General features: G+C 47.2%; 1 protein-coding gene across 2 annotated transcripts in view; it reads left to right on the top strand.

The window, feature by feature from the left end:
- The window catches only part of LOC141156948 (cytochrome P450 4B1-like), a 74,867-nt gene extending 69,415 nt beyond the window's left edge, over nt 1–5,452 (top strand). Inside the window, exon 12 of one of the 2 annotated variants that reach the window (XM_073643536.1) lies at nt 5,128–5,452. In XM_073643536.1, coding sequence (XP_073499637.1) covers nt 5,128–5,305 — 178 coding nt within the window. In that variant the 3' untranslated portion in view covers nt 5,306–5,452. The remainder of the gene's footprint in view (nt 1–5,127) is intronic. The other variant, XM_073643537.1, reaches the window with a different exon arrangement.
- Nucleotides 5,453–22,980: the final 17,528 nt, after the last annotated feature.

Raw genomic sequence — 22,980 nt, 5'->3', positions numbered from 1 at the left:
CACAACAGAATTGAGGACAGAACTTTTGGGTTACACATCAAAGTTGAGCACAAAATTTGGGGGTTACACATCAGAATTGAGCACAGAACTTGGTGGTTACACATCAGAGTTGAGAATAGTACTTGGTGGTTACCCATCATGGTTGAGGACAGAACTTGGTGATTACACATCAGAGTTAAGCACAGAACTTGGTAGTTACACATCAGAGTTGAGCACAGAACTTGGTGGTTACACAACAGAAATTAGCACAGAACTTGGTAGTTACACATAATAGTTGAGCACAGAACTTGGTGGTTACTCATCAGTGTTGTGCACAGAATTTGGTGGTTACACATCAGAGTTGAGCAGAGGACTTGGTGGTTACACATCAGAGTTGAGAATAGAAATTGGTGGTTACACATCAGAGTTGAGGACAGAACTTGGTGGTTACACATCAGAGATAAGCACGGAACTTGGTGGTTACAAATCAGAGTTAAGCACAGAACTTGGTGGTTACATATCAAAATTGAGGACAGAACTTGGTGGTTACACATCAGAGTTGAGCATAGAACTTGGTGGTTACACATCAGAATTGAGGACACAACTTGGTGGTTACACATCAGAGTTGAGTACAGAACTTGTTGTTTACACATCAGCGTTGAGAATATATACTTGGTGGTTACACATCAGAGTTGAGGACAGAACTTGGTAGTTACACATAATAGTTGAGAACAGAACTTGGTGATTACACATCAGTGTTGTGCACAGAATTTGGTGGTTACACATCAGAGCTGAGCACGGAACTTGGTGGTTACACATCAGAGTTGAGAATAGAAATTGGTGGTTACACATCAGAGTTGAGCACAGAACTGGGTGGTTACATATCAGAGCTAAGCATAGAACTTGGTGGTTACACATCAGAGTTGAGGACAGAACTTGGTGGTTACACAACAGAATTGAGGACAGAACTTGGGGGTTACACATCAAAGTTGAGCACAAAATTTGGTGGATACACATCAGAATTGAGCACAGAACTTGGTGGTTACACATCAGAGTTGAGAATAGTACTTGGTGGATACCCATCAGGATTGAGGACAGAACTTGGTGGTTACACAACAGAATTGAGGACAGAACTTGGTGGTTACACATCAGAGTGAAGCACAGAACTTGGTAGTTACACATCAGAGTTGAACACAGAACTTGGTGGTTACACATCAGAGTTATGCACAGAACTTGGTAGTTACACAGAGTTGAGCACAGAAATTGGTGGTTACACATCAGAGTTGAGGTCAGAACTTGGTGGTTACACATCAGAGATAAGCACAGTACTTGGTGGTTACAAATCAGAGTTAAGCACAGAACTTGGTGGTTACACACCAGAATTGAGGACAGAACTTGGGGGTTACACATCAAAGTTGAGCACAAAATTTGGGGGTTACTCATCAGTGTTGTGCATAGAAATTGGTGGTTACACATCAGAGTTGAGGACAGAACTTGGTGGTTACACATCAGAGCTAAGCATAGAACTTGGTGGTTACACATCAGAGTTGAGGACAGAACTTGGTGGTTACACAACAGAATTGAGGACAGAACTTGGGGGTTACACATCAAAGTTGAGCACAAAATTTGGGGGTTACACATCACAGTTGAGAATATAAACTTGGTGGTTACACATCAGAGTTTAGGACAATACCTGGTGGTTACAGATCAGAGATAAACAAAGAACTTGGTGGTTACAAATCAGAATTAAGCACAGAATTTGGTTGTTACATATCAGAATTGAGCACAGAACTTGGTGGTTGCACATCAGACTTGAGCACAGAACTTGGTGGTTACACATCAGAGTTGAGTACAGAGCTTGGTAGTTACACATCAGAGTTGAGCACAGAACTTGGTGGTTACACATCAGAGTTGGGCACAGAACTTGGTGGTTACACATCAGAGCTAAGCATAGAACTTGGTGGTTACACATCAGAGTTGAGGACAGAACTTGGTGGTTACACAACAGAATTGAGGACAGAACTTGGGGGTTACACATCAAAGTTGAGCACAAAATTTGGGGGTTACACATCAGAATTGAGCACAGAACTTGGTGGTTACACAACAGAAATTAGCACAGAACTTGGTAGTTACACATCAGAGTTGAGCACAGAACTTGGTGGTTACACAACAGAAATTAGCACAGAACTTGGTAGTTACACATAATAGTTGAGCACAGAACTTGGTGGTTACTCATCAGTGTTGTGCACAGAATTTGGTGGTTACACATCAGAGTTGAGCAGAGGACTTGGTGGTTACACATCAGAGTTGAGAATAGAAATTGGTGGTTACACATCAGAGTTGAGGACAGAACTTGGTGGTTACACATCAGAGATAAGCACAGAACTTGGTGGTTACAAATCAGAGTTAAGCACAGAACTTGGTGGTTACATATCAAAATTGAGCACAGAACTTGGTGGTTACACATCAGAGTTGAGCATAGAACTTGGTGGTTACACATCAGAATTGAGGACACAACTTGGTGGTTACACATCAGAGTTGAGTACAGAACTTGTTGGTTACACATCAGAGTTGAGAATATATACTTGGTGGTTACACATCAGAGTTGAGGACAGAACTTGATGGGTACAGATCAGAGATAAGCACAGAACTTGGTGGTTACAAATGAAAGTTAAGCACAGAATTTGGTGGTTACATATCAGAATTGAGCACAGAACTTGGTGGTTACACATCAGAGTTGAGCACAGAATTTGGTGGTTACACATCAGAGTTGAGCACAGAACTTGGTGGTTACATATCAGAGTTGAGCACAGAATTTGGTGGTTACACATCAGTGTTGTGCACAGAATTTGGTGGTTATACATCAGAGTTGAGGACAGAACTTGGTAGTTACACATAATAGTTGAGCACAGAACTTGGTGATTAAACATCAGTGTTGTGCACAGAATTTGGTGGTTACACATCAGAGCTGAGCACGGAACTTGGTGGTTACACATCAGAGTTGAGAATAGAAATTGGTGGTTACACATCAGAGTTGAGCACAGAACTGGGTGGTTACACATCAGAGCTAAGCATAGAACTTGGTGGTTACACATCAGAGTTGAAGACAGAACTTGGTGGTTACACAACAGAATTGAGGACAGAACTTGGGGGTTACACATCAAAGTTGAGCACAAAATTTGGTGGTTACACATCAGAATTGAACACAGAACTTGGTGGTTACACATCAGAGTTGAGAATAGTACTTGGTGGTTACCCATCAGGATTGAGGACAGAACTTGGTGGTTGCACAACAGAACTGAGGACAGAACTTGGTGGTTACACATCAGAGTTATGCACAGAACTTGGTAGTTACACATCAGAGTTATGCACAGAACTTGGTAGTTACACATCAGAGTTGAGCACACAACTTGGTGGTTACACATCAAAGTTGAGGACAGAACTTTGTGGTCACACATAGTAACATAGTAACATAGTAACATAGTTTGTAAAGCCGAATAAAGACTTGCGTCCATCAACACATCAGAGATAAGCACAGAACTTTGTGGTTACATAGCAAAATTGAGCGCAGAACTTGGTGGTTACACGTTAGAGTTGAGCATAGAACTTGGTGGTTACACATCAGAGTTGAGCATAGAACTTGGTGGTTACACATCAGAATTGAGGACAGAACTTGGTGGTTACACATCAGAGTTGAGTACAGAACTTGTTGGTTACGTATCAGAGTTAAGCACAGAACTTGGTGGTTACACATCCGAGTTGAGGACAGAACTTGGTGGTTACAAATCAAAGTTAAGCACAGAATTTGGTGGTTACATATCAGAATTGAGCACAGAACTTGGTGGTTATACATCAGAGTTAAGCACAGAACTTGGTAGTTACACATATTAGTTGAGCACAGAACTTGGTGGTTACACATCAGTGTTGTGCACAGAATTTGGTGGTTACACATCAGAGTTGAGCGCAGAACTTGGTAATTACACATCAGAGTTGATAATAGAAATTGGTGGTTACACATCAGAGTTGAGGACAGAACTTGGTGGTTACACATCACAGATAAGCACAGAACTTCGTGGTTACAAATCAGAGTTAAGCACAGAATTTGGTGGCTAAATATCAGAATTGAGCACAGAACTTGGTGGTTACACATCAGAGCTAAGCATAGAACTTGGTGGTTACACACCAGAGTTGAGGACAGAACTTGGTGGTTACATATCAGAGCTAAGCATAGAACTTGGTGGTTACACACCAGAGTTGAGGACAGAACTTAGTGGTTACACAACAGAATTGAGGACAGAACTTGGGGGTTACACATCAAAGTTGAGCCCAAAATTTGGTGGTTACACATCAGAATTGAGCACAGAACTTTGTGGTTAAACATCAGAGTTGAGAATAGTACTTGGTGGTTACCCATCAGGGTTGAGGACAGAACTTGGTGGTTACACAACAGAATTGAGGACAGAACTTGGTGGTTATACTTCAGAGTTAAGCACAGAACTTGGTAGTTACACATCAGAGTTGAGCACAGAACTTGGTGGTTACACAACAGAAATTAGCACAGAATTTGGTGGTTACACATCAGAGTTGAGCACAGAACTTGGTGGTTACACATCAGAGTTGAGCACAAAACTTGGTGGTTACACATCAGAGTTGAGCACAAAACTTGGTGGTTACACATCAGAGTTGAGCATAGAACTTGGTGGTTACATATCACAGTTGAGGCACAGAACTTGGTGGTTACCAGCAGTAACAGAAATTGTATGTTAGCACAGTTCATAATGTAATTCACAACAAGTGTTTGGCAGGCTCTCAGTCTCTGATAACTGATTTATACCAGGGCAACCCTGCTTGTACCCATCCATGATACAAACTACAGGCTGGAAGTGGTCTGCCATTTCTTCCACTTTCCAAAGCCACTACTATTCATGGAGTGTTCAATCTAGCGGGCCCATCAGTTCAGAGCAGTCTCAGCAGAGCCCTTAACAGTCTTCAATAGTAAAGCACGCTTACAGGCAATTCTTATTGAGGGTCCCACAACAAAAGTTCTTATTTCCATTATGTTTTATATCTGACTAGTACAAATATACAGTGTAATAAAATAGTAAAAATTGTCAAGTAAGACCAAAACGCTCATATTCTCTCCCCCAGGAACTGTATTGGACAGAACTTCGCTATGAATGAGATGAAAGTTGCCATCGCACTGACATTAACAAGATTCAAACTAAGTACAGACCCCGACAATGAGCCAAAGATGATCCCTCAGCTCGTCTTACGTACTGTGAACGGCATTCACTTGAACCTAAAGAAAATAGAAAAAGTTTCATAAAACCTGAAGACTGAAATACCCGTGGCTCTGTGGTGTCAGTACATCGCAATTGTTGTGTCTTTACTGGAAATGTTACACTACTGTTATGAGACACATTTATATAAATTGAGAAATAAAAAAATTATTTTGGATCGTTCGGTTCTTGAAGGATGCTGTGTGATGCCCCCTAGAGGAATGTAAATGGAATTGCAAAATTAAAACAGGAATGCATTCATATTGTGCAGCAGCCTTTGTAACTTCAAGCTTCAATGGTCATTTTGAGGCATAGGGGTAAGGGTATGTGCACACGGTGCGTTTTTTAAGCGCTTTTTGATGAGGTAAATCCGTGCGGAATTGGCCCCAAAAACACATTGCAAACCTTATCCCAGTATTTTCTATGATATTTTGCAAGATCTGTGCACATGATCAAGAATTTTCCTGACAGAATTTCATGTGTGTTAAAAGAAGCAGCCTGTCCATTCTTTGTGTGTTTTTGCCTGCTTTTTTCCTATACAATGCATTGGAAAAAACACATGGCAAATCCGCAGGCAAAAACGTATGAAAATGCATTAAAAACGCTGCGGAATTTCCGCAGCGTTTTTGCTGCCAAGAGGTGCAGGACCTTGCAGAAACGCTGCAGAAATTTGTGCAAGCAAATACTGATCGTGTGCACATAACCTAACACATAAAGGGTACAATGGTTGCATGGATGTACCATAACTGGTGATTTAATGTAAGAATTTTCACATGGAAAATCCATAGTGAATTATAGCACCAAATCTCATGACCTTGCTGCACATTTTTGGCAAGTAAATTCACCACATGATGTGGATTTTTAAATCTTCAGTGTGCCAGTTGCTGCTGTGGGTTTTCACAGCAGATTTTATCTCTTTCACCATAGAATAGTGAAATCCACATACACATTCGCAATGTATTGATGCAAAATTTTCTGTGGATTTGCAGTGCAAAAAAATACACCCCATGTGCAGGTGCCCTACTGCATCTGAGTGAAGGTGTAGGTCTGTTCTAGCTTTGAGCCCTTTGTCACTGCCTGTCACGAGTGTGTCACATCCTGATGAGACGCCAGGGGGATCTGGGATTAGAAGGTCACACAACTAGTGATGAGCGAGTATGTTCTGTTAACCCTTTCGGCGAGCATGCTCAGGTGCTCGCCGAGTATCTTCAGCGTGCTCGGTGTTATGTTTTAGTCACTCCGTGCTCATGATTTGCGACTGTTTGACAGCTTTAATACATGTGAGGAATGCCTAAGAAACAGGCATTATGCACTATGCACTAGACAGGGTAAGTTCAGGGCCAGCGAGGGCTTAGGCACGTGATAGCGCATGGGGGGAAGGACCCGTCTACAGACGATAGGGAGTGCACGGATCTAACTCAGGTTTATGTTAAGGAAGAGGTGTCACCTCCTATCACCAGGGCTTTACTTGTACATCTTCCCTGGAGTTCCCCTCATGTTCATGTCGCACGCTGGGCGTCCTCTCCCCACCGTCCTAACACTGACCTAATCAATTGCTGCCTGTTTCGTTGCCCTTTGGTCCTTCGTTGTGTCGAAATCAGTCTTTTGTTTGTATGCAAAAGGCAATTAAGCACATATTATTGAAATTTAGGCAATTTTTACAGACCGATTCACTCTGTGACTGCACATTTGTGAATCCTCGCAGTGCACAGTGTGCACGCTGCCAGGATTCTCCGCTGCTGGTGCTGGGAGTAGGATATCATACAAGTGAATTGAGAGAGGCTTGATATGTCTAGTCGGAATGTGTCTGCAATGCGGCCGGAAGCATTCAAATTGCATATTGGCAGTCACATTTCACCAGAGAGTCCTGACAGTGCACAGTGTGCTCACTGTGAGGATTCACAAATCTGCAGCCACATGGAGTGACTACAGACTTGAGCCCCAAGCATGAACAATCCCTTTAAGAGTCTACCGCATTCTTTACATTATAAATATTCCTATAATGATTGCACCATTATTGCTGACAGGAGAATGTTAACCACACCGTTCATAAATGCGTCATATGGTTTATTAGAAAATTGCAAAATGTTTTCTTTTTCAAAGAATAAGCTTTATTTGTACAAGATGGGACAAGCCCTATAGACAGAGAATATACAGTTGCAATCAAAATTATTCAACGTCATTACAAAATTTGCAAACTTTTTGCTGTTTACTATAAACCAAACTGAAGTATTGAAGTCCTTCATGACAAGAATCTTTAGTATTTCATTGAGCACCTCTGGCTGATATGACCTGCTGCAAACACGACGCATAGCTAGGCCCCAGCTTTTGGTAGCATTCCCGAGTTCTTTATAGTTAACTGCCTACAGCTTACCAATATTCATGGGTTTTTGTGCTTCAACCGCCTTCTACAAAGCTCACAAAAGATTTTGTCCCAGGCTGGGAATGGGTTTATGACTGGTTCACACTGAGATGGTACGTGATGAGTTACTATGGTACGCTGTGGACCGGAACTGAGTTCTCTGTGTCCTGAAACCCCTCTTCTAAAAAGGACTGAGAGTGGAGAGTTTTGTGTGATGGAATCTGTTCTTTACTCACTGTTACTTCGGGGGTCTGCGTTACCTCCCCGTCCTCAGGACCGGTACCGACTGCAAACAAGACAGAAGACTTGAAGTCTGGATTAACAGGTTCATCTTTACTGTGCAATTCATTTACACACTGCTACAGCATACAGATTAAGACTAGTGTTGAGCCACCCCCGTAGTGTTCGAGTTCGGTTCGGTTCGTCGAACACCGGGATGTTCGAGGAACTGTTCGTCGAACTGTTCGTCGAACACCTTAGAACACCGTCGAACACCGTTAAAACCAATGGCAGGCAAACAAAAACACATAGAAACACATAGAAAACACCTGCAAAGGTGTCCAAAAGCTGACAAACTGCTCAGAAGACACTCTCTTTAAAAAAGCCGGCCGGCAAATTCAGCAGCGGCATACACCGGTACCCGACAATTTAGACAAGAAGGAATAGAGCATCACACATAGATTAGATAGATAGAAACATGTCAGTCACACATATAAGAAGCACAGTGACAGTGTTGGTTACTGCACTTGTCATTTAGTGTAAAGGATTTATTAAAAAAAATATTAGTGTTTTCATGCACCGTCTCTTTAAAAAAGCCGCCGGCAATTCAGCATCTGTACCCGACAATTTACAACAGAAAGAATAGAGCTTCACACATAGATTAGATAGATAGAAACATGTCAGTCACATATATAATAAGTACAGTGAGAGTGTTGCTTACTGTACTTGTCATTTAGTGTAAAGGATTTATTTAAAAAAATAATAGTGTTTTCATGCACTGTCTCTTTAAAAAAGCCGGCCGGCAATTCAGCAGCGGTACCCGACAATTTAGAACAGAAAGATAGAGCATCACACATAGATTAGATAGATAGAAACATGTCAGTCACATATATATGAAGTACAGTGATAGTGTTGGTTACTGTACTTGTCATTTAGTATTAAAATAAAGGATTTATTATTAAAAAAATTGGCGTGGGGTTCCCCTTAATTTTAGGCTCTAGCGGAGGTTAAGCAGACGGCTGGGGCAGATGTTTGAAGCCTGGGAAGGGGGTAATACCCACGGAGCTTCCCAGGCTACTAATATCAGCCCCCAGCTGAATACATAGCCTTTACTAGCTATTAAAATGGGGGACCCCCCCAAAAAAATGACGTGGGGTCCCCCCTAATTTAATAGCTAGCAAAGGCTAGGCAGACAGCTGGGGGCTGATATTAATAGCCCAGGAAGGGAGCCATGAATATTGGCCCCCTCCCAGGCTAGAAACACCAGCCGTCAGCCACCCCAGAAATGGCGCATTCATAGGATGCGCCAATTCTGGCACTTAGCCTCGCTCTTCCACGCTGCCCTGGTGCGGTGGCAGGGGGTAATAGGGTTGGGGTTGATGTCAGCTTATAATGCCAGCTGACATCAAGCCCAGGTTAGTAATGGAGAGGCGTCTATAAGACACCCCCATTACTAACCCCATAGTCAAAGTTAAAAAAAACACAAACACCCAGAATAAAGTCCTTTAATTGAAATAAAGACACAATCCTTTATTGTTCTAAATTAAACCATACTTACCATCACGCCCATTCCAGCTGAAGCCAACGATCTCCTGCAATAAAAGAAAAATAATAAAGCAACCTCATCCTTACCTTTCCATGGTTCCCACGACAGCTTCAGCTCTGCTACATCGAGATGACAGGCTGGACCGCAGCAGAACGCTGCCATCCAGCCTGTCATCCCGCAGACACTGAGAAGCGCAGGCTTGCTTGCGCTGCTCAGCGTCTCTCTGTGACGACATCCAGATGAGCCGAGTTCATGTCCAATGAACTCGGCTCACCTCATGCACGTCACTGACAGCGTGGGAAAATTCTCACGCTGAAGCGCTGATTGCAGGAGAATTTTCCCACGCTGTCAGTGACGTGCAGGAGGTGAGCTGAGTTCATTGGACATGAGCTCACCTCATGCACATCACTGACAGCGTGGGAGAATTCTCCTGTACTCAGCACTTCAGCGTGAGAATTTTCCCACGCTGTCAGTGACGTGCATGAGGTGAGCCGAGTTCATTGGACATGACCTCGGCTCATCTGGATGCTGTCACAGCGAGACAGTGAGGAGCGCAAGCATGCCTGCGCTTCTCAGTGTCTGCGGGATGACAGACTGGATGGCAGCGTTCTGCTGCGGTCCAGCCAGTCATCTCGATGTAGCAGAGCTGAAGCTGTCGTGGGAACCATGGAAAGGTAAGGATGAGGTTGGTTTATTATTTTTCTTTTATTGCAGGAGATCGTTGGCTTCAGCTGGAATGGGTGTGATGGTAAGTATGGTTTAATTTAGAACAATAAAGAATTGTGTCTTTATTTCAATTAAAGGACTTTATTCTGGGTGTTGTGTTTTTTTTAAATACTTTACTAGAAATTCATGGCGGTCATGTCTAATACTGGCGTGACCCCATGAATTTTGGGCTTGGGGCCAGCTGATAATACCAAGCTGGCCCTAACCCCTTTATTACCCAGTGAGCCACCGCACCAGGGCCCTGGATGAGTTGGGTACAGCGCCAGAAGATGGCGCTTCTTTGAACGCGCCATTTTCCGGGGTGGCTGCGGACTGCAATTTGTAGCGGGGGGGGGGGCCCAGAAAGCTTGGGCCTCCCTGCGCTGCAGATTCCAGCCCCCAGCTGCCTAGTTGTACCTGGCTGGACACAAAAATAGGGCGAAGCCCCACGTACTTTTTTTTTAATTATTTCATGAAATTCATGAAATAATTAAGAAAAAAAGGCCTTCCCTATATTGTTGTGTCCGGCCAGGTACAAATAGGCAGCTGGTGGTTGGGGGCAGCCCGTTCCTGCCTGCTGTACCTGGCTGGACACAAATATAGTGCGAAGCCCCACTTCAATTTTTTTTAATTATTTCATGAAATTCATGAAATAATTAAGAAAAAAAGGGCTTCCCTATATTGTTGTGTCCGGCCAGGTACAAATAGGCAGCTGGTGGATGGGGGCAGCCCGTTCCTGCCTGCTGTACCTGGCTGGACACAAATATAGTGCGAAGCCCCACTTCAATTTTTTTTAATTATTTCATGAAATTCATGAAATAATTAAGAAAAAAAGGGCTTCCCTATATTGTTGTGTCCGGCCAGGTACAAATAGGCAGCTGGTGGATGGGGGCAGCCTGTTCCTGCCTGCTGTACCTGGCTGGACACAAATATAGTGCGAAGCCCCACTTCAATTTTTTTAAATTATTTCAGGAAATTCATGAAATAATTTAAAAAAAATTGACGTGGGGCTTCGCACTATATTTGTGTCCAGCCAGGTACAGCAGGCAGGAACGGGCTGCCCCCAACCACCAGCTGCCTATTTGTACCTGGCCGGACACAACAATATAGGGAAGCCCTTTTTTTCTTAATTATTTCATGAAATAATTTAAAGAAAATTGACGTTGGGCTTCGCACTGTTTTTGTGTCCAGCCAGGTACAACTAGGCAGCTGGGGGCTGGAATCCGCAGCGCAGGGAGGCCCAAGCTTTCTGGGCCACCCCCGCTGCAAATTGCAGTCCGCAGCCACCCCGGAAAATGGCGCGTTCATAGAAGCGCCATCTTCTGGCGCTGTACCCAACTCATCCAGGGCCCTGATGCGGTGGCTCACTGGGTAATAAAGGGGTTAGGGCCAGCTTGGCATTATCAGCTGGCCCTAAGCCCGAAATTCATGGGGTCACGCCAATATTAGACATGACCACCATGAATTTCTAGTAAAGTATTTAAAAAAAACACAACACCCAGAAAAAAGTCCTTTAATTGAAATAAACACACAATTCTTTATTGTTCTAAATTAAACCATACTTACCATCACGCCCATTCCAGCTGAAGCCAACGATCTCCTGAAATAAAAGAAAAATAATAAAGCAACATCATCCTTACCTTTCCATGGTTCCCACGACAGCTTCAGCTCTGCTACATCGAGATGACAGGCTGGACCGCAGCAGAACGCTGCCATCCAGCCTGTCATCCCGCAGACACTGAGAAGCGCAGGCTTGCTTGCGCTCCACAGTGTCTCTCTGTGAGGGCATCCAGATGAGCCGAGTTAATGTCCAATGAACTCGGCTCACCTCATGCACGTCACTGACAGCGTGGGAAAATTCTCCTGCACTCAGCGCTTCAGCGTGGGAGAATTCTCACGCTGAAGCGCTGAGTGCAGGAGAATTCTCCCACGCTGTCAGTGACGTGCAGGAGGTGAGCTGAGTTCATTGGACATGAGCTCACCTTATGCACGTCACTCACAGCGTGGAAGAATTCTCCTGCACTCACCGCTTCAGCGTGAGAATTTTCCCACGCTGTCAGTGACGTGCATGAGGTGAGCCGAGTTCATTGGACATGAACTCGGCTCATCTGGATGTCGTCACAGAGAGACGCTGAGCAGCGTCTGCGGGATGAGAGGCTGGATGGCAGCGTTCTGCTGCGGTCCAGCCTGTCATCTCGATGTAGCAGAGCTGAAGCTGTCGTGGGAACCATGGAAAGGTAAGGATGAGGTTGCTTTGTTATTTTTCTTTTATTGCAGGAGATCGTTGGCTTCAGCTGGAATGGGCGTGACGGTAAGTATGGTTTAATTTAGAACAATAAAGGATTGTGTCTTTATTTCAATTAAAGGACTTTATTCTGGGTGTTTGTGTTTTTTTTAACTTTGACTATGGGGTTAGTAATGGGGGTGTCTTATAGACGCCTCTCCATTACTAACCTGGGCTTGATGTCAGCTGGCATTATAAGCTGACATCAACCCCAACCCTATTACCCCCTGCCACCGCACCAGGGCAGCGTGGAAGAGCGAGGCTAAGTGCCAGAATTGGCGCATCCTATGAATGCGCCATTTCTGGGGCGGCTGACGGCTGGTGTTTCTAGCCTGGGAGGGGGCCAATATTCATGGCTCCCTTCCTGGGCTATTAATATCAGCCCCCAGCTATCTGCCTAGCCTTTGCTAGCTATTAAATTAGGGGGGACCCCACGTCATTTTTTTGGGGGGGTCCCCCATTTTAATAGCTAGTAAAGGCTATGTATTCAGCTGGGGGCTGATATTAGTAGCCTGGGAAGCTCCGTGGGTATTACCCCCTTCCCAGGCTTCAAACATCTGCCCCAGCCATCTGCTTAACCTCCGCTAGAGCCTAAAATTAAGGGGAACCCCACGCCAATTTTTTTAATAATAAATCCTTTATTTTAATACTAAATGACAAGTACAGTAACCAACACTATCACTGTACTTCATATATATGTGACTGACATGTTTCTATCTATCTAATCTATGTGTGAAGCTCTATTCTGTCTGTTATAAATTGTCGGGTACCGCTGCTGAATTGCCGGCCGGCTTTTTTAAAGAGACAGTGCATGAAAACACTATTATTTTTTTTGATAAATCCTTTACGCTAAATGACAAGTACAGTAAGCAACACTGTCACTGTACTTCGTATATATGTGGCTGACATGTTTCTATCTATCTAATCTATGTGTGAAGCTCTATTCTGTCTGTTATAAATTGTCGGGTACCGCTGCTGAATTGCCGGCCGGCTTTTTTAAAGAGACGGTGCATGAAAACACTATTATTTTTTTTGATAAATCCTTTACGCTAAATGACAAGTACAGTAAGCAGCACTTTCACTGTACTTCGTATATATGTGGCTGACATGTTTATATCTATCTAATCTATGTGTGAAGCTCTATTCTTTCGGTTCTAAATTGTCGGGTACCGGTGTATGCCGCTGCTGAATTGCCGGCTTTTCATGTTTCACTGTTGGCACTGTTCCCATCGATTTGGGCAATCACTGTAATGCCACAACCACCATGGCTGTGGCATTACAGTGAGTGGCAGACAATCCCTGCATGATTGGTGCTCTAAATAGCGCCAGACATGCAGGACACGCTTTTGGTGCACGAACAGTTATCGAACATAACCTCGAACAGCCGAATTTTTTGCAAATCGTTCGGGTTCGTCGAACAACTCGAACACCGCCCAAAACAGCTCGAATTTGAGATTGGCGAACAGTTCTAGTCGAACACCGCTCATCTCTAATTAAGACAGTCTTTTTGTGGTGATGTTCCCTTTGTTTTGTGTCCTGGCAGTCTTTGTCCCCATCCAGTCCTGAGATTCACTATCCTTCTCTCCCCCTTCGACCCTGCTGACATCTTCCTCTTCTGGGAGACAGAGTCCTGATTGTCAGGCTCTCTTCTGGACTGTAAGCCTAAGACTCTTCCGGCGTCCAGTTGAAACATTAGACGTGCCCCCATTCTTCTCAGAAAATTCACGCTGAGGGTATGTGCGTGTGGCACCCCAGGAGTTCGGTTGCCACAATGGCATTGCCTCCCTCACAAGAGGTGATGCCATGCCTGGAAGCAAGCAGGGGTCCACTTGTCAGGTGTACTAACATGCAACACGTTCTTGGCTCCAGACCAGCAACGGGAGCTCCTCTCATTAGCAATTGGGATCTGGAGGCGGGGTTAGTGAGAGTTAATGAGAGGAGGTGAATACAGGACAGCGACAAGGAAAGACCTGGGGAGTGGAGCTGCGCGGCAGTTCACCCCAGATAGGAGCGTAGAAGAACCGTTCACCGGAGTCCGAGGTTGTGGGGCACTGAAGGCCCAGCAGCAGAATCCGGAGGTCAGGAGACTGCAGGTTTCCTGGCCCCATCAGACGCCCAGAGGCTCAGCAGCATGATAGGGCCCAGTACCGCCACGTGGGAGCGACACTCCAGGAAGGCCCAAGCTGCCTGCCATATGGGTGAGCACAAAGACGTTTCACTCAGGGACGAGGGCCACAGCAGAGCTATAAACAGCAGGGTCAAAGAGATTAGCGCAAAGGGAAGGCCTCCAACTTCACCTGGCGAGGTGGGTTCCTAACTTACTTCCAGGCCGCCAGGACCTCTACTACCAGCTAGTACCCGTGCCCCGGTCTGCCTAACCACCGCAAGTAAAGATAAGAGGAAACCGCCATTAAGTTGTGGACTGATTATTAACTGCGCCATCCCCTGCACTACACTGCTCAGCAACATCTATAACATCACCATTTCCTGCCCTGGAGCTAAGCTCTGCCTGTGGAGAGCTGAACCAACTCTGCTGCGTCATCATCAGCTCCAGAGAATCTGCACCGCAGCGGCGGCCTCATATAGCCGCACACCACAGGTGGCGTCACGAATGTTATATATATAAAACTTTAATTCCCCTTTTCTCAACATCCCATTTTATTGACCGCGCTAGGTCACTGACCGGGTCACCGCCACTGTGACATCCGCCAGCATCGACCGGCCCAGCTACCGAGTACCCCACGGCCCAGGGGGCGCGTCATGCGCACTATCCAGAGCCGCTGCAGGTTTGACCCTGCTTGCTTATGCAGTGTCAAATCCCACATCCACTAAGCGTCTCTGTGCACCTGCGGATCACCCATGGAAACTGATATGTGGCGCGTCTTTCCAGACCGCAGCATGTCAACCTCTCCGGCGCGTCCGCATGTGGGCTTTCCCCATAGACTAACATCTATGAGAAGAGTCTGAATTTGAAAAAAAAATGCCGCCGCTCATTTGCATAATGACCGGAAGCCGCCTGGTCGCTTCACTGTAGGCATCACCAAGTCATCACCATTCTTCACTGTAGGCATCACCAAGTCACCACGATACTTCACTATAGACATCACTAAATTACCACAATGTTTCACTGTAGACATCACCAAGCTACTACCATGCTTCACTGTAGGTGTGTGACGCTCGAAGCCCTACCCTGGGACGATGGGGGTACTTGGAGCCGGGTCAGATGTTTGGTGGGTTGTAGCCATGGCCTGGACCCGTTCCGTGCCCAGGGCCGTCACATTAAAAAAAGGATGTAATGGGCTGACAGGGTTAGTGTTCATCGAGTGGTGAAATCGACTACGCCATCTGTGATACCTGGTGAAGGCCACCAGCGCTGCTGCAGTCCTCTGAGGCAGGATTTTGTGGCAGCCGACGTTGATACTACTCCCCACAGGCGGAGCAGGGCCTCAGGGCAGAGACGCAGATGGAGGGAGTCATAGTGGCCGAGGTCTGGTGCTGTGCGGTGCAGAAATAAAGAGTCCGGAGGCCATAGGGGTTGACTCCCAGAGTTTTTACTCACGGTAGAGCATGCAGCTGCAAGGCTTCTCCCTGCTCCTCACGGGGTTCTGCGGTCACCAGGGCCGTGGGTCCGACAACCTCCGAATAATTCGAGTGCTTAGTCAGGACCCCACACCAGAGTGTTCCTAGACTTCAGACTGAGTCCTCTCCTGTCTGTGTGTATGTAGAAAGGCCGGGTCTCCCTCTGGACTACGCGCAGAACAAGGGTACGGGTGGCGGCTCCGCTCCGTCCGTTACCCGGTGTGATCCACTGTGCCTTCCGGGCTTCAATGACTAGGACGTAGAGTAGCAAAGTCAGGTGTCGGTACCCCTCTTGCAGCTGGAATCCCTCTGACTAGGCCAGAATAGCAAAGACAGGTGGCGTACACCGCTCCTTCTGCATCCCCCTGGGATCCTTTTGCGGTGGAGCTAGACTCCTAAGCTCCAGGCCTTCTTGGGTAGGGACTTTGACCGGGTTGAGACATCCATTAACTCGAACCCGCTCCTCGACTCAAGGCCAGAGTATGAGGACCGTGTCCCCATCAACTGCAGGTTCACACAGAAAGCCACGTTCAGTGATGAAGATCACAATCAAAAGACCATAAGCCCAAGATGGCTGTTTATTAAATATGAATTATTAAGTGTAACCTACATGTGCGTCCTCCACCTTCACCCACTACATGGATCCCCCCTATCTTTTGGTTCCCCAATCTCCCATTATCCCGGCAGGGGCAACACACTGGTGCCTAATGGCCCCCCCCCCAGGTGGCAGAAGTGTGGTGTTGGATGTAGAGGTGGGGTCCTGACAATTGCACCTTTCTTACCTCGAAGGAGACATACCACACCCCATTAAAGAGGTGCAGCATCTCTGTGGCGGTCGAACCCCCAGGGGCGCCACATAGGCATCACTGATCCACCTCCACACTTCACTGTAGGCGGGGTGTTTTTAGTATATGGTTCTTCCCCCAGACATACTGCTGATCCATAGGCTCAAAAATTTCCAGTTTTGCTCTACAGGTCCACAAAAAGGAATCCAAAAATTTCTGTGACTTATTTATACAGTTTTGAGCATATTGGAGCCAAGTTTTCTTGTGCTTTTAGGTCAGCAGGGGATACGTCTTGCAGTTCGGACATGGAGATTCACTACATTTAGTATGTGACTTACTGTGCAACTGAAACCTCACCACCTTCTGCCATCAAATCTTGTGTTCCATTAAATTTGAATTTATGGACTTTGCATCTACCTGTATCTCTAGGAACATTCAATTTTCAGCAGAAATCCTGGAATAATTTGGAACGGCCAACACAGTTGCATTACATTAATGCCATAGAAATATTCGTTAAGATTAAAAAGGCCAAGAAGCCCCGTAGGGTATACAGGCCACATGACAATACAAAGGGTGGGGAGTGAAGGGTTAAAGAATTTGAATGGGAAAGTATGGATACATCTGGGGGTTTGTGATTGGAGGGGTAGATGTGGGGGCAGGATGAAGAGGGGATAAAAGGAGGTACAGGGGTCAGTTACCTCCTCTTGCAACCTGGAACGCAGCTGGACACATCCACGACACAGATTTGAGGAGCCATGGCTGACCTTGAGGCCTTATTTGAGCCAGTGTGGGCTGCTACGGCGATTCATGGGGCAGATCTGGTGCAGGAGCAACTTCGGACAGCCTGCGTCCCCACGTCTGCAGAGTAAACCAGCCAGCCTGTGCCCTTGTCGCCAAAGCTTTACTCACTGGCAGGTGAGATTCAGAGCAGGAGATGCTCTAGGAGCCCCCTCGGGGACCCTCTGTGGTTGGGGAAGCAGCGCTAGTCTGTGACTCCTTCTCCTGTCCCCAGGAGGAATGCTGGAGGCTCAGCCTACTTCCAGTTCGAGACCTACTATGCCCCAGAGCAGCATGGCAGTGACCCCCGGTGATGTGCTGTATGGGGGTTGAACCCAGTGGGGAGAAATGTCAGCGCAGCCCCCCTGCGGTCGGTAGGGGGTGATGCTGACCTCGGCAGAATGTCAGCCTGATAGGGAGCGAATAAATATAATAGAGATTCACCGCACACTCTGGGCTTGGGTGATGAACAGTTTATTTATTCTCTGTGACAAGCAAAATTCAAAAGTGCAAAGACATACTGTGCTTGAATGTTACCAGGTTTAAACAACCCTTGTGGGTCTTTTTGCAAAGCGTCACTGTAATGGAAGGATGACATATGAGTGAATCACTTTGGGAGAGAGTTCACGTTACAATAGAATAATGGAAGAGTAAAGTCCCAAAATATGATCTAGCAGATGGCAAATACAACGGCAATAATAGTATATACATACTAAAGTGTGCTGTACAGTGGTATAAATACAAAAAGAACATAAATACAAAAATAAACACAATGGATTATTTACAGTATATACAATGCTACGAAATTCATGGTGAGATACTGTGAAGCCCAGCTGTGCTTGGTATCACATACCCAGAAGGGTGTATTGAAGGATTCCTCCACAAGAGGCCCCCATAACCATTCACACATCTCCACCTTCCACCTCAGACCACCAGAGGGAGCTCCTTAGGGAGATATATAAGGGAAGGTGGAGCCAGGCAGCAGTCAGTCTAAGTCTGTGTGAGGCTGGATTAGCAGTGAGTCCAGTGCAGTCTGAGACGTGTTACCTCAGAGGACAAAAGCCTGTGCCAGCTCCTGCAATTGCTATCCTGCAGTGGAGGTTATCCAGTTCTAGACTCAGTTGCAGCTCAGAGAGGTGAGCTTTAGGTGTGGCGGCGCCATAAGATCGGTGAAACGCGGCACGCTGCCGTTTGTGTGAGTGGCCTATTGAGGGCTCGAGTAGGCCGAAGGCGAAGGAGTAGAGAGTTAGTACATAGGGGGCAGAGGAGCTTAACTGGCTCACCCCGAAGAAGAAGTAGTTACCGGACACCGGGTCCGAAGCTTGCCGGGATCACCACGACCCAGTAAGATAAACCGGAATCCCTGGAGAACTACAGGTCCCAGGATCGCTAAAGAGCTGATATGTACCAGAGCCAGGAGACACAAAGGCCCCGTAAGTCGGGAGCGTGCACTCCAAGAGAAGGCCCTACCACAAGGTCAGCCAGCGCAGGACAGAGACAAAGTTAGGCCTAGCTCCAGGCAAGTCAGAACTTATTACGTAGCAGCAAGAACCAGGAGGCCCAAAACCTGCTCATTGGGGAGGATCCAGACATACACCCTTCACCCTACAGTGCTCCGGGGAGTGCCTGAAATTCCACCAGTAAAAGGTACTGAAGTGACTATCGTGTCCGTCCCTGTTCTTGCTCTGGCCCGGCGTAGTATCTTAATCCTGCATCCCCGTTCCTATACTGCCCTGAGGCCCAGCTCTACCTATGGAGAGCAATACCATCAAGCTGCCCTATCATCAGCCTCAGTGGACTGCGCAGCGCTGGTGATCCTCACCAGAAACCACAGGTGGCGTCACGAACTCTTTCTTTTATAAACTTAACCCAAAACATCAACCACTTTTTAAAGAGAGGCCCAGGGTACGGGCCCGGGAGCCGACCACCGCGACATCCCTAAAGGCCAGGCTAAAGGCCCGGGTACCGAGTTATCCCCCATCTTCCCCTGGGCTAGTCATCTCTTTCATGGCGTCACGAACAGGATTGCGTGCCCTCTGCAACGACGAAGTGTTTTGCCCGTTGCCACCGGGTACTGTGCGCCTTTATTTTGAACTGTGTACGTAAAGTTGTGGTGAAGATAGCCGCCTTTGTTGGGCCGTTGAGCGAGAAGAAGGGCGTAACCGCGGGAAAATAAGGGGCGTACCTGCAAAAGAGTGCGAAGTGCCGGACACGCCACACGCCTCGACGTCAGATCAGGAAGCGCCAGGTCCTGAAAGGAGCATCGCTGAACGGACTGACGTAGGACGCAAGTGACGCAAGGTCCTGAAGACAACTGTCACCTGCGGAGCTGCGGCCTACCGGAAGAAAAACCAGAAGGTAGGCCATGGTTAACTAGGGGGGCGCTAAGATGTCCATCAAACAGCAGAACGCCGACCTACCGGTCAACGTCCCTGAAGCCCAGCCCGCGCCCGATAATGGGCAGGCCGAAGCCGCCACTCCACCAGCAGCGCCTGTAACACCTGTGATTCCTATGACTTTACTGTACATCCCAGGAGCAAAGTGGCTCCCCCAGTACAACGGCAAACCAGATACCCTGTCTGGATTCAAGCGGAAGATATGTGGTATCTTAGACATGTACTCTATGACTGGCAAACAAAGAGCAGCCGTTGTATTAGGACAGCTGACCGGTGCTGCGGAACGGGAAGTGGAAACATGGTCGGCCGCAGACCGGGAGACAGTGTCCGCAATATTCCAAAAACTACAGACTGTCTTTGAGGACCATACTGTGGCGGACCTCCGGATGAGGTTTTACAGCTGCTTCCAACAACCAGAGGACAATGTTCGGGACTACGCCTGGCGTCTCTAAGGGGCCCTGCGGGCTCTGAACCAGGTTAGTCCGACCAGCTTTGAGAATGAGAACCGAATGCTGAAGGAACAGTTTGTCCGGGGACTGAGGTCTCCAGAGGAGAGCAAGACTGTGTGTTGGTGGTCCCTCGATCATCCGGATGCCACCTTTGACAATCTCAAGGACATGGCTATAAAAGGACTGCAGCCCCTGGAAACAAATGCCATCCAACGTTACCAGGGTGGGACTACTCCAGAGCCTGCAACACCCACCTTTTCCCCAGTGACTGCTGAAGCTAAGGTTCCAGCAACGTCCCCTAAAGAACTGGACAGCCTGCGCTCTGAGGTGCGTCAGTTGAGCAAAACCCTGACCACAGTGCTGAGTGCTCTGCAGCTGCGGACGGAGCCTGAGGAAGGAGGGAAGATCCTGCTAGCCGACAGCCCTGAGGATGTCCCCTGGATGCGGAGGAGGAGGAGGCCAACACCACCCTCGCCAAGGACCAGTGACCAACGCCGTCCACCAAGGGAACCAATCTGCTATCGATGCCGTAAGACCGGACACCTCGCCCAGAAGTGTCCTTTAAACGGGAAAACCCTGGGTCCGAGGGCCGCCACCCAGGAGTAAACTCACCAGGCCCATCAGACTGGTACAACAGGTACGTCGGAGGAAGACCTTTCCTGTCCATTGTACTGGACGGGATCCCGACGCATGCCCTGCTGGACACAGGATCTCAGGTAACCATCATGCCTGAAGTCCTCTACAAGAGGTACTGGTCCATGGACGATCTACGTCTGCCAGCTCCAAATTTGTCTGTATATGCTTCAAATGGACTCCCCCTTAACCTACTCGGGGTTAAGAATGTGACTGTAAAAGTGGGGAGAGTGGAGCTGAAGGACCAGGGACTAATTGTAGTGGAGACTAACCCAGATGACAGCAACCCATATATGGTACTAGGCACTAATGTTGTTGGTAACTGTTTGGGAGAGGTTGTATTCTTGCTCCAACAGATCGCCAACACTGCCAGACCGAGACAGAGGAGGGCGCTGCAGAGAGAGATCCGTGTCCTGATGTATCAACAGCAAGTAAAATTAACAGATGGTGAAATCGGTAACGTGAGGGTAACAGACCCTATCCCCATTGTCATCCCCCCCAATGAGTGAAATGCTCATCTGGTGTAGAGCTGCCATAGGTCTTAGAGGACAGAGCTACCAGGCAGTAGTAGAACCCCTTTGCTCCGAGCATAGACCCACACTCTTAACCGCCAGGGGAGTGGTAGATGTACGCAATGGGAGAGTGCCTATCCGTCTTCTTAACCTAGGGGAAGATGAGGTTAAACTGCCACGTTATGCCACTGTTGCTAAGTTACATGCTGTCAACAACAACTGTATCCATGAGGCGGAGTCCTTAACTTCACCAGAAGAAGTGGAGGATAATGACTCTGCAACCCAGGTGGAGGATTGGTGTCAACAGCTCCATGTTGGGACAGACACCACTCCTGTCCATCAAAAACAGGGTGTACACCGGGTGGTTCAAGAATACTCGCAGGTGTTCAGTAAACATCCACTTGATTTCTGGAGGGTTAAGGGGGTTCAACATCATATCCCCACAGGCAACCATTCCCCAATCAAAGAACGTTATAGGCCTATACCCCCAGCTCACTACCAGAAGGCAAAAGAAATGCTGCATGACATGAGGAAGGCGGGAGTAATTAGGGATAGTTGTAGTCCCTGGGCGGCTCCCCTAGTGCTGGTTAGGAAAAAGGACGGGAGCATGAGAATGTGTGTAGATTACCGTCAAGTAAATCGCATTACACATAAAGATGCATAGCCTTTGCCACGCATAGAGGAGTCCCTAGCTGCCTTAAAGTCTGCAAATTACTTTTCTACCCTTGACCTCACTAGTGGTTACTGGCAGGTCGCTGTGGCTGAGGAGGATCGGGAGAAGACGGCCTTTACCACCCCGATGGGACTCTGCGAGTTCAATAGCATGCCGTTTGGACTCAGCAATGCCCCCGGAACGTTCCAAAGATTGATGGAGTGCTGCCTGGGACACCGCAACTTCGAGACTGTGTTACTTTACCTGGACAATGTAATTGTGTACTCCAGAACGTACGAGGACCACCTGAAACACCTGGCAGAGGTATTTGAGTCACTGTCCCGGTACGGGATGAAGTTGAAGCCCTCAAAGTGCCACCTGCTCAAAAAGAAGGTACAGTACCTGGGGCACATTGTCAGTCCGGAAGGGGTAGCACCAGACCCGGAGAAAGTCACAGCCATCCAGAAATGGCCGGAGCCAAAGAACCTCAAGGAGGTGCGTCAGTTCTTGGGACTAGTAGGATACTACCGGAGGTTCGTAAAGGACTACACTAAGAAGGCAGCTCCTCTGCAAGACCTCCTGGTAGGGCAGTCCCCCAAAGGCAAAAACCCTCCATTCCACTGGGGTAAAGAACAGGCTGAATCATTTCAAGAAATGAAGGAGATCCTGACAGGTGATGAGATCCTAGCCTACCCTGACTACAGCCAACCGTTCTTGCTGTATACAGATGCCAGCAACGAAGGTTTGGGAGCTGTCTTGACCCAGAAGCAGAATGGCCAGGAGAAAGTCATCACGTACGCAAGCAGTAAGCTCCGCCCGACTG

The sequence above is a fragment of the Phyllobates terribilis genome, unplaced genomic scaffold (genome assembly GCF_046119375.1).
Source record: "Phyllobates terribilis strain yellow unplaced genomic scaffold, ASM4611937v1 Scaffold_8__6_contigs__length_399053987, whole genome shotgun sequence".
NCBI classification, from domain to species: Eukaryota; Metazoa; Chordata; class Amphibia; order Anura; family Dendrobatidae; genus Phyllobates; species Phyllobates terribilis.
The sequence above is the reverse complement of the archived record's forward strand: the minus strand, read 5'-3'. Positions and strand labels throughout refer to the sequence as shown.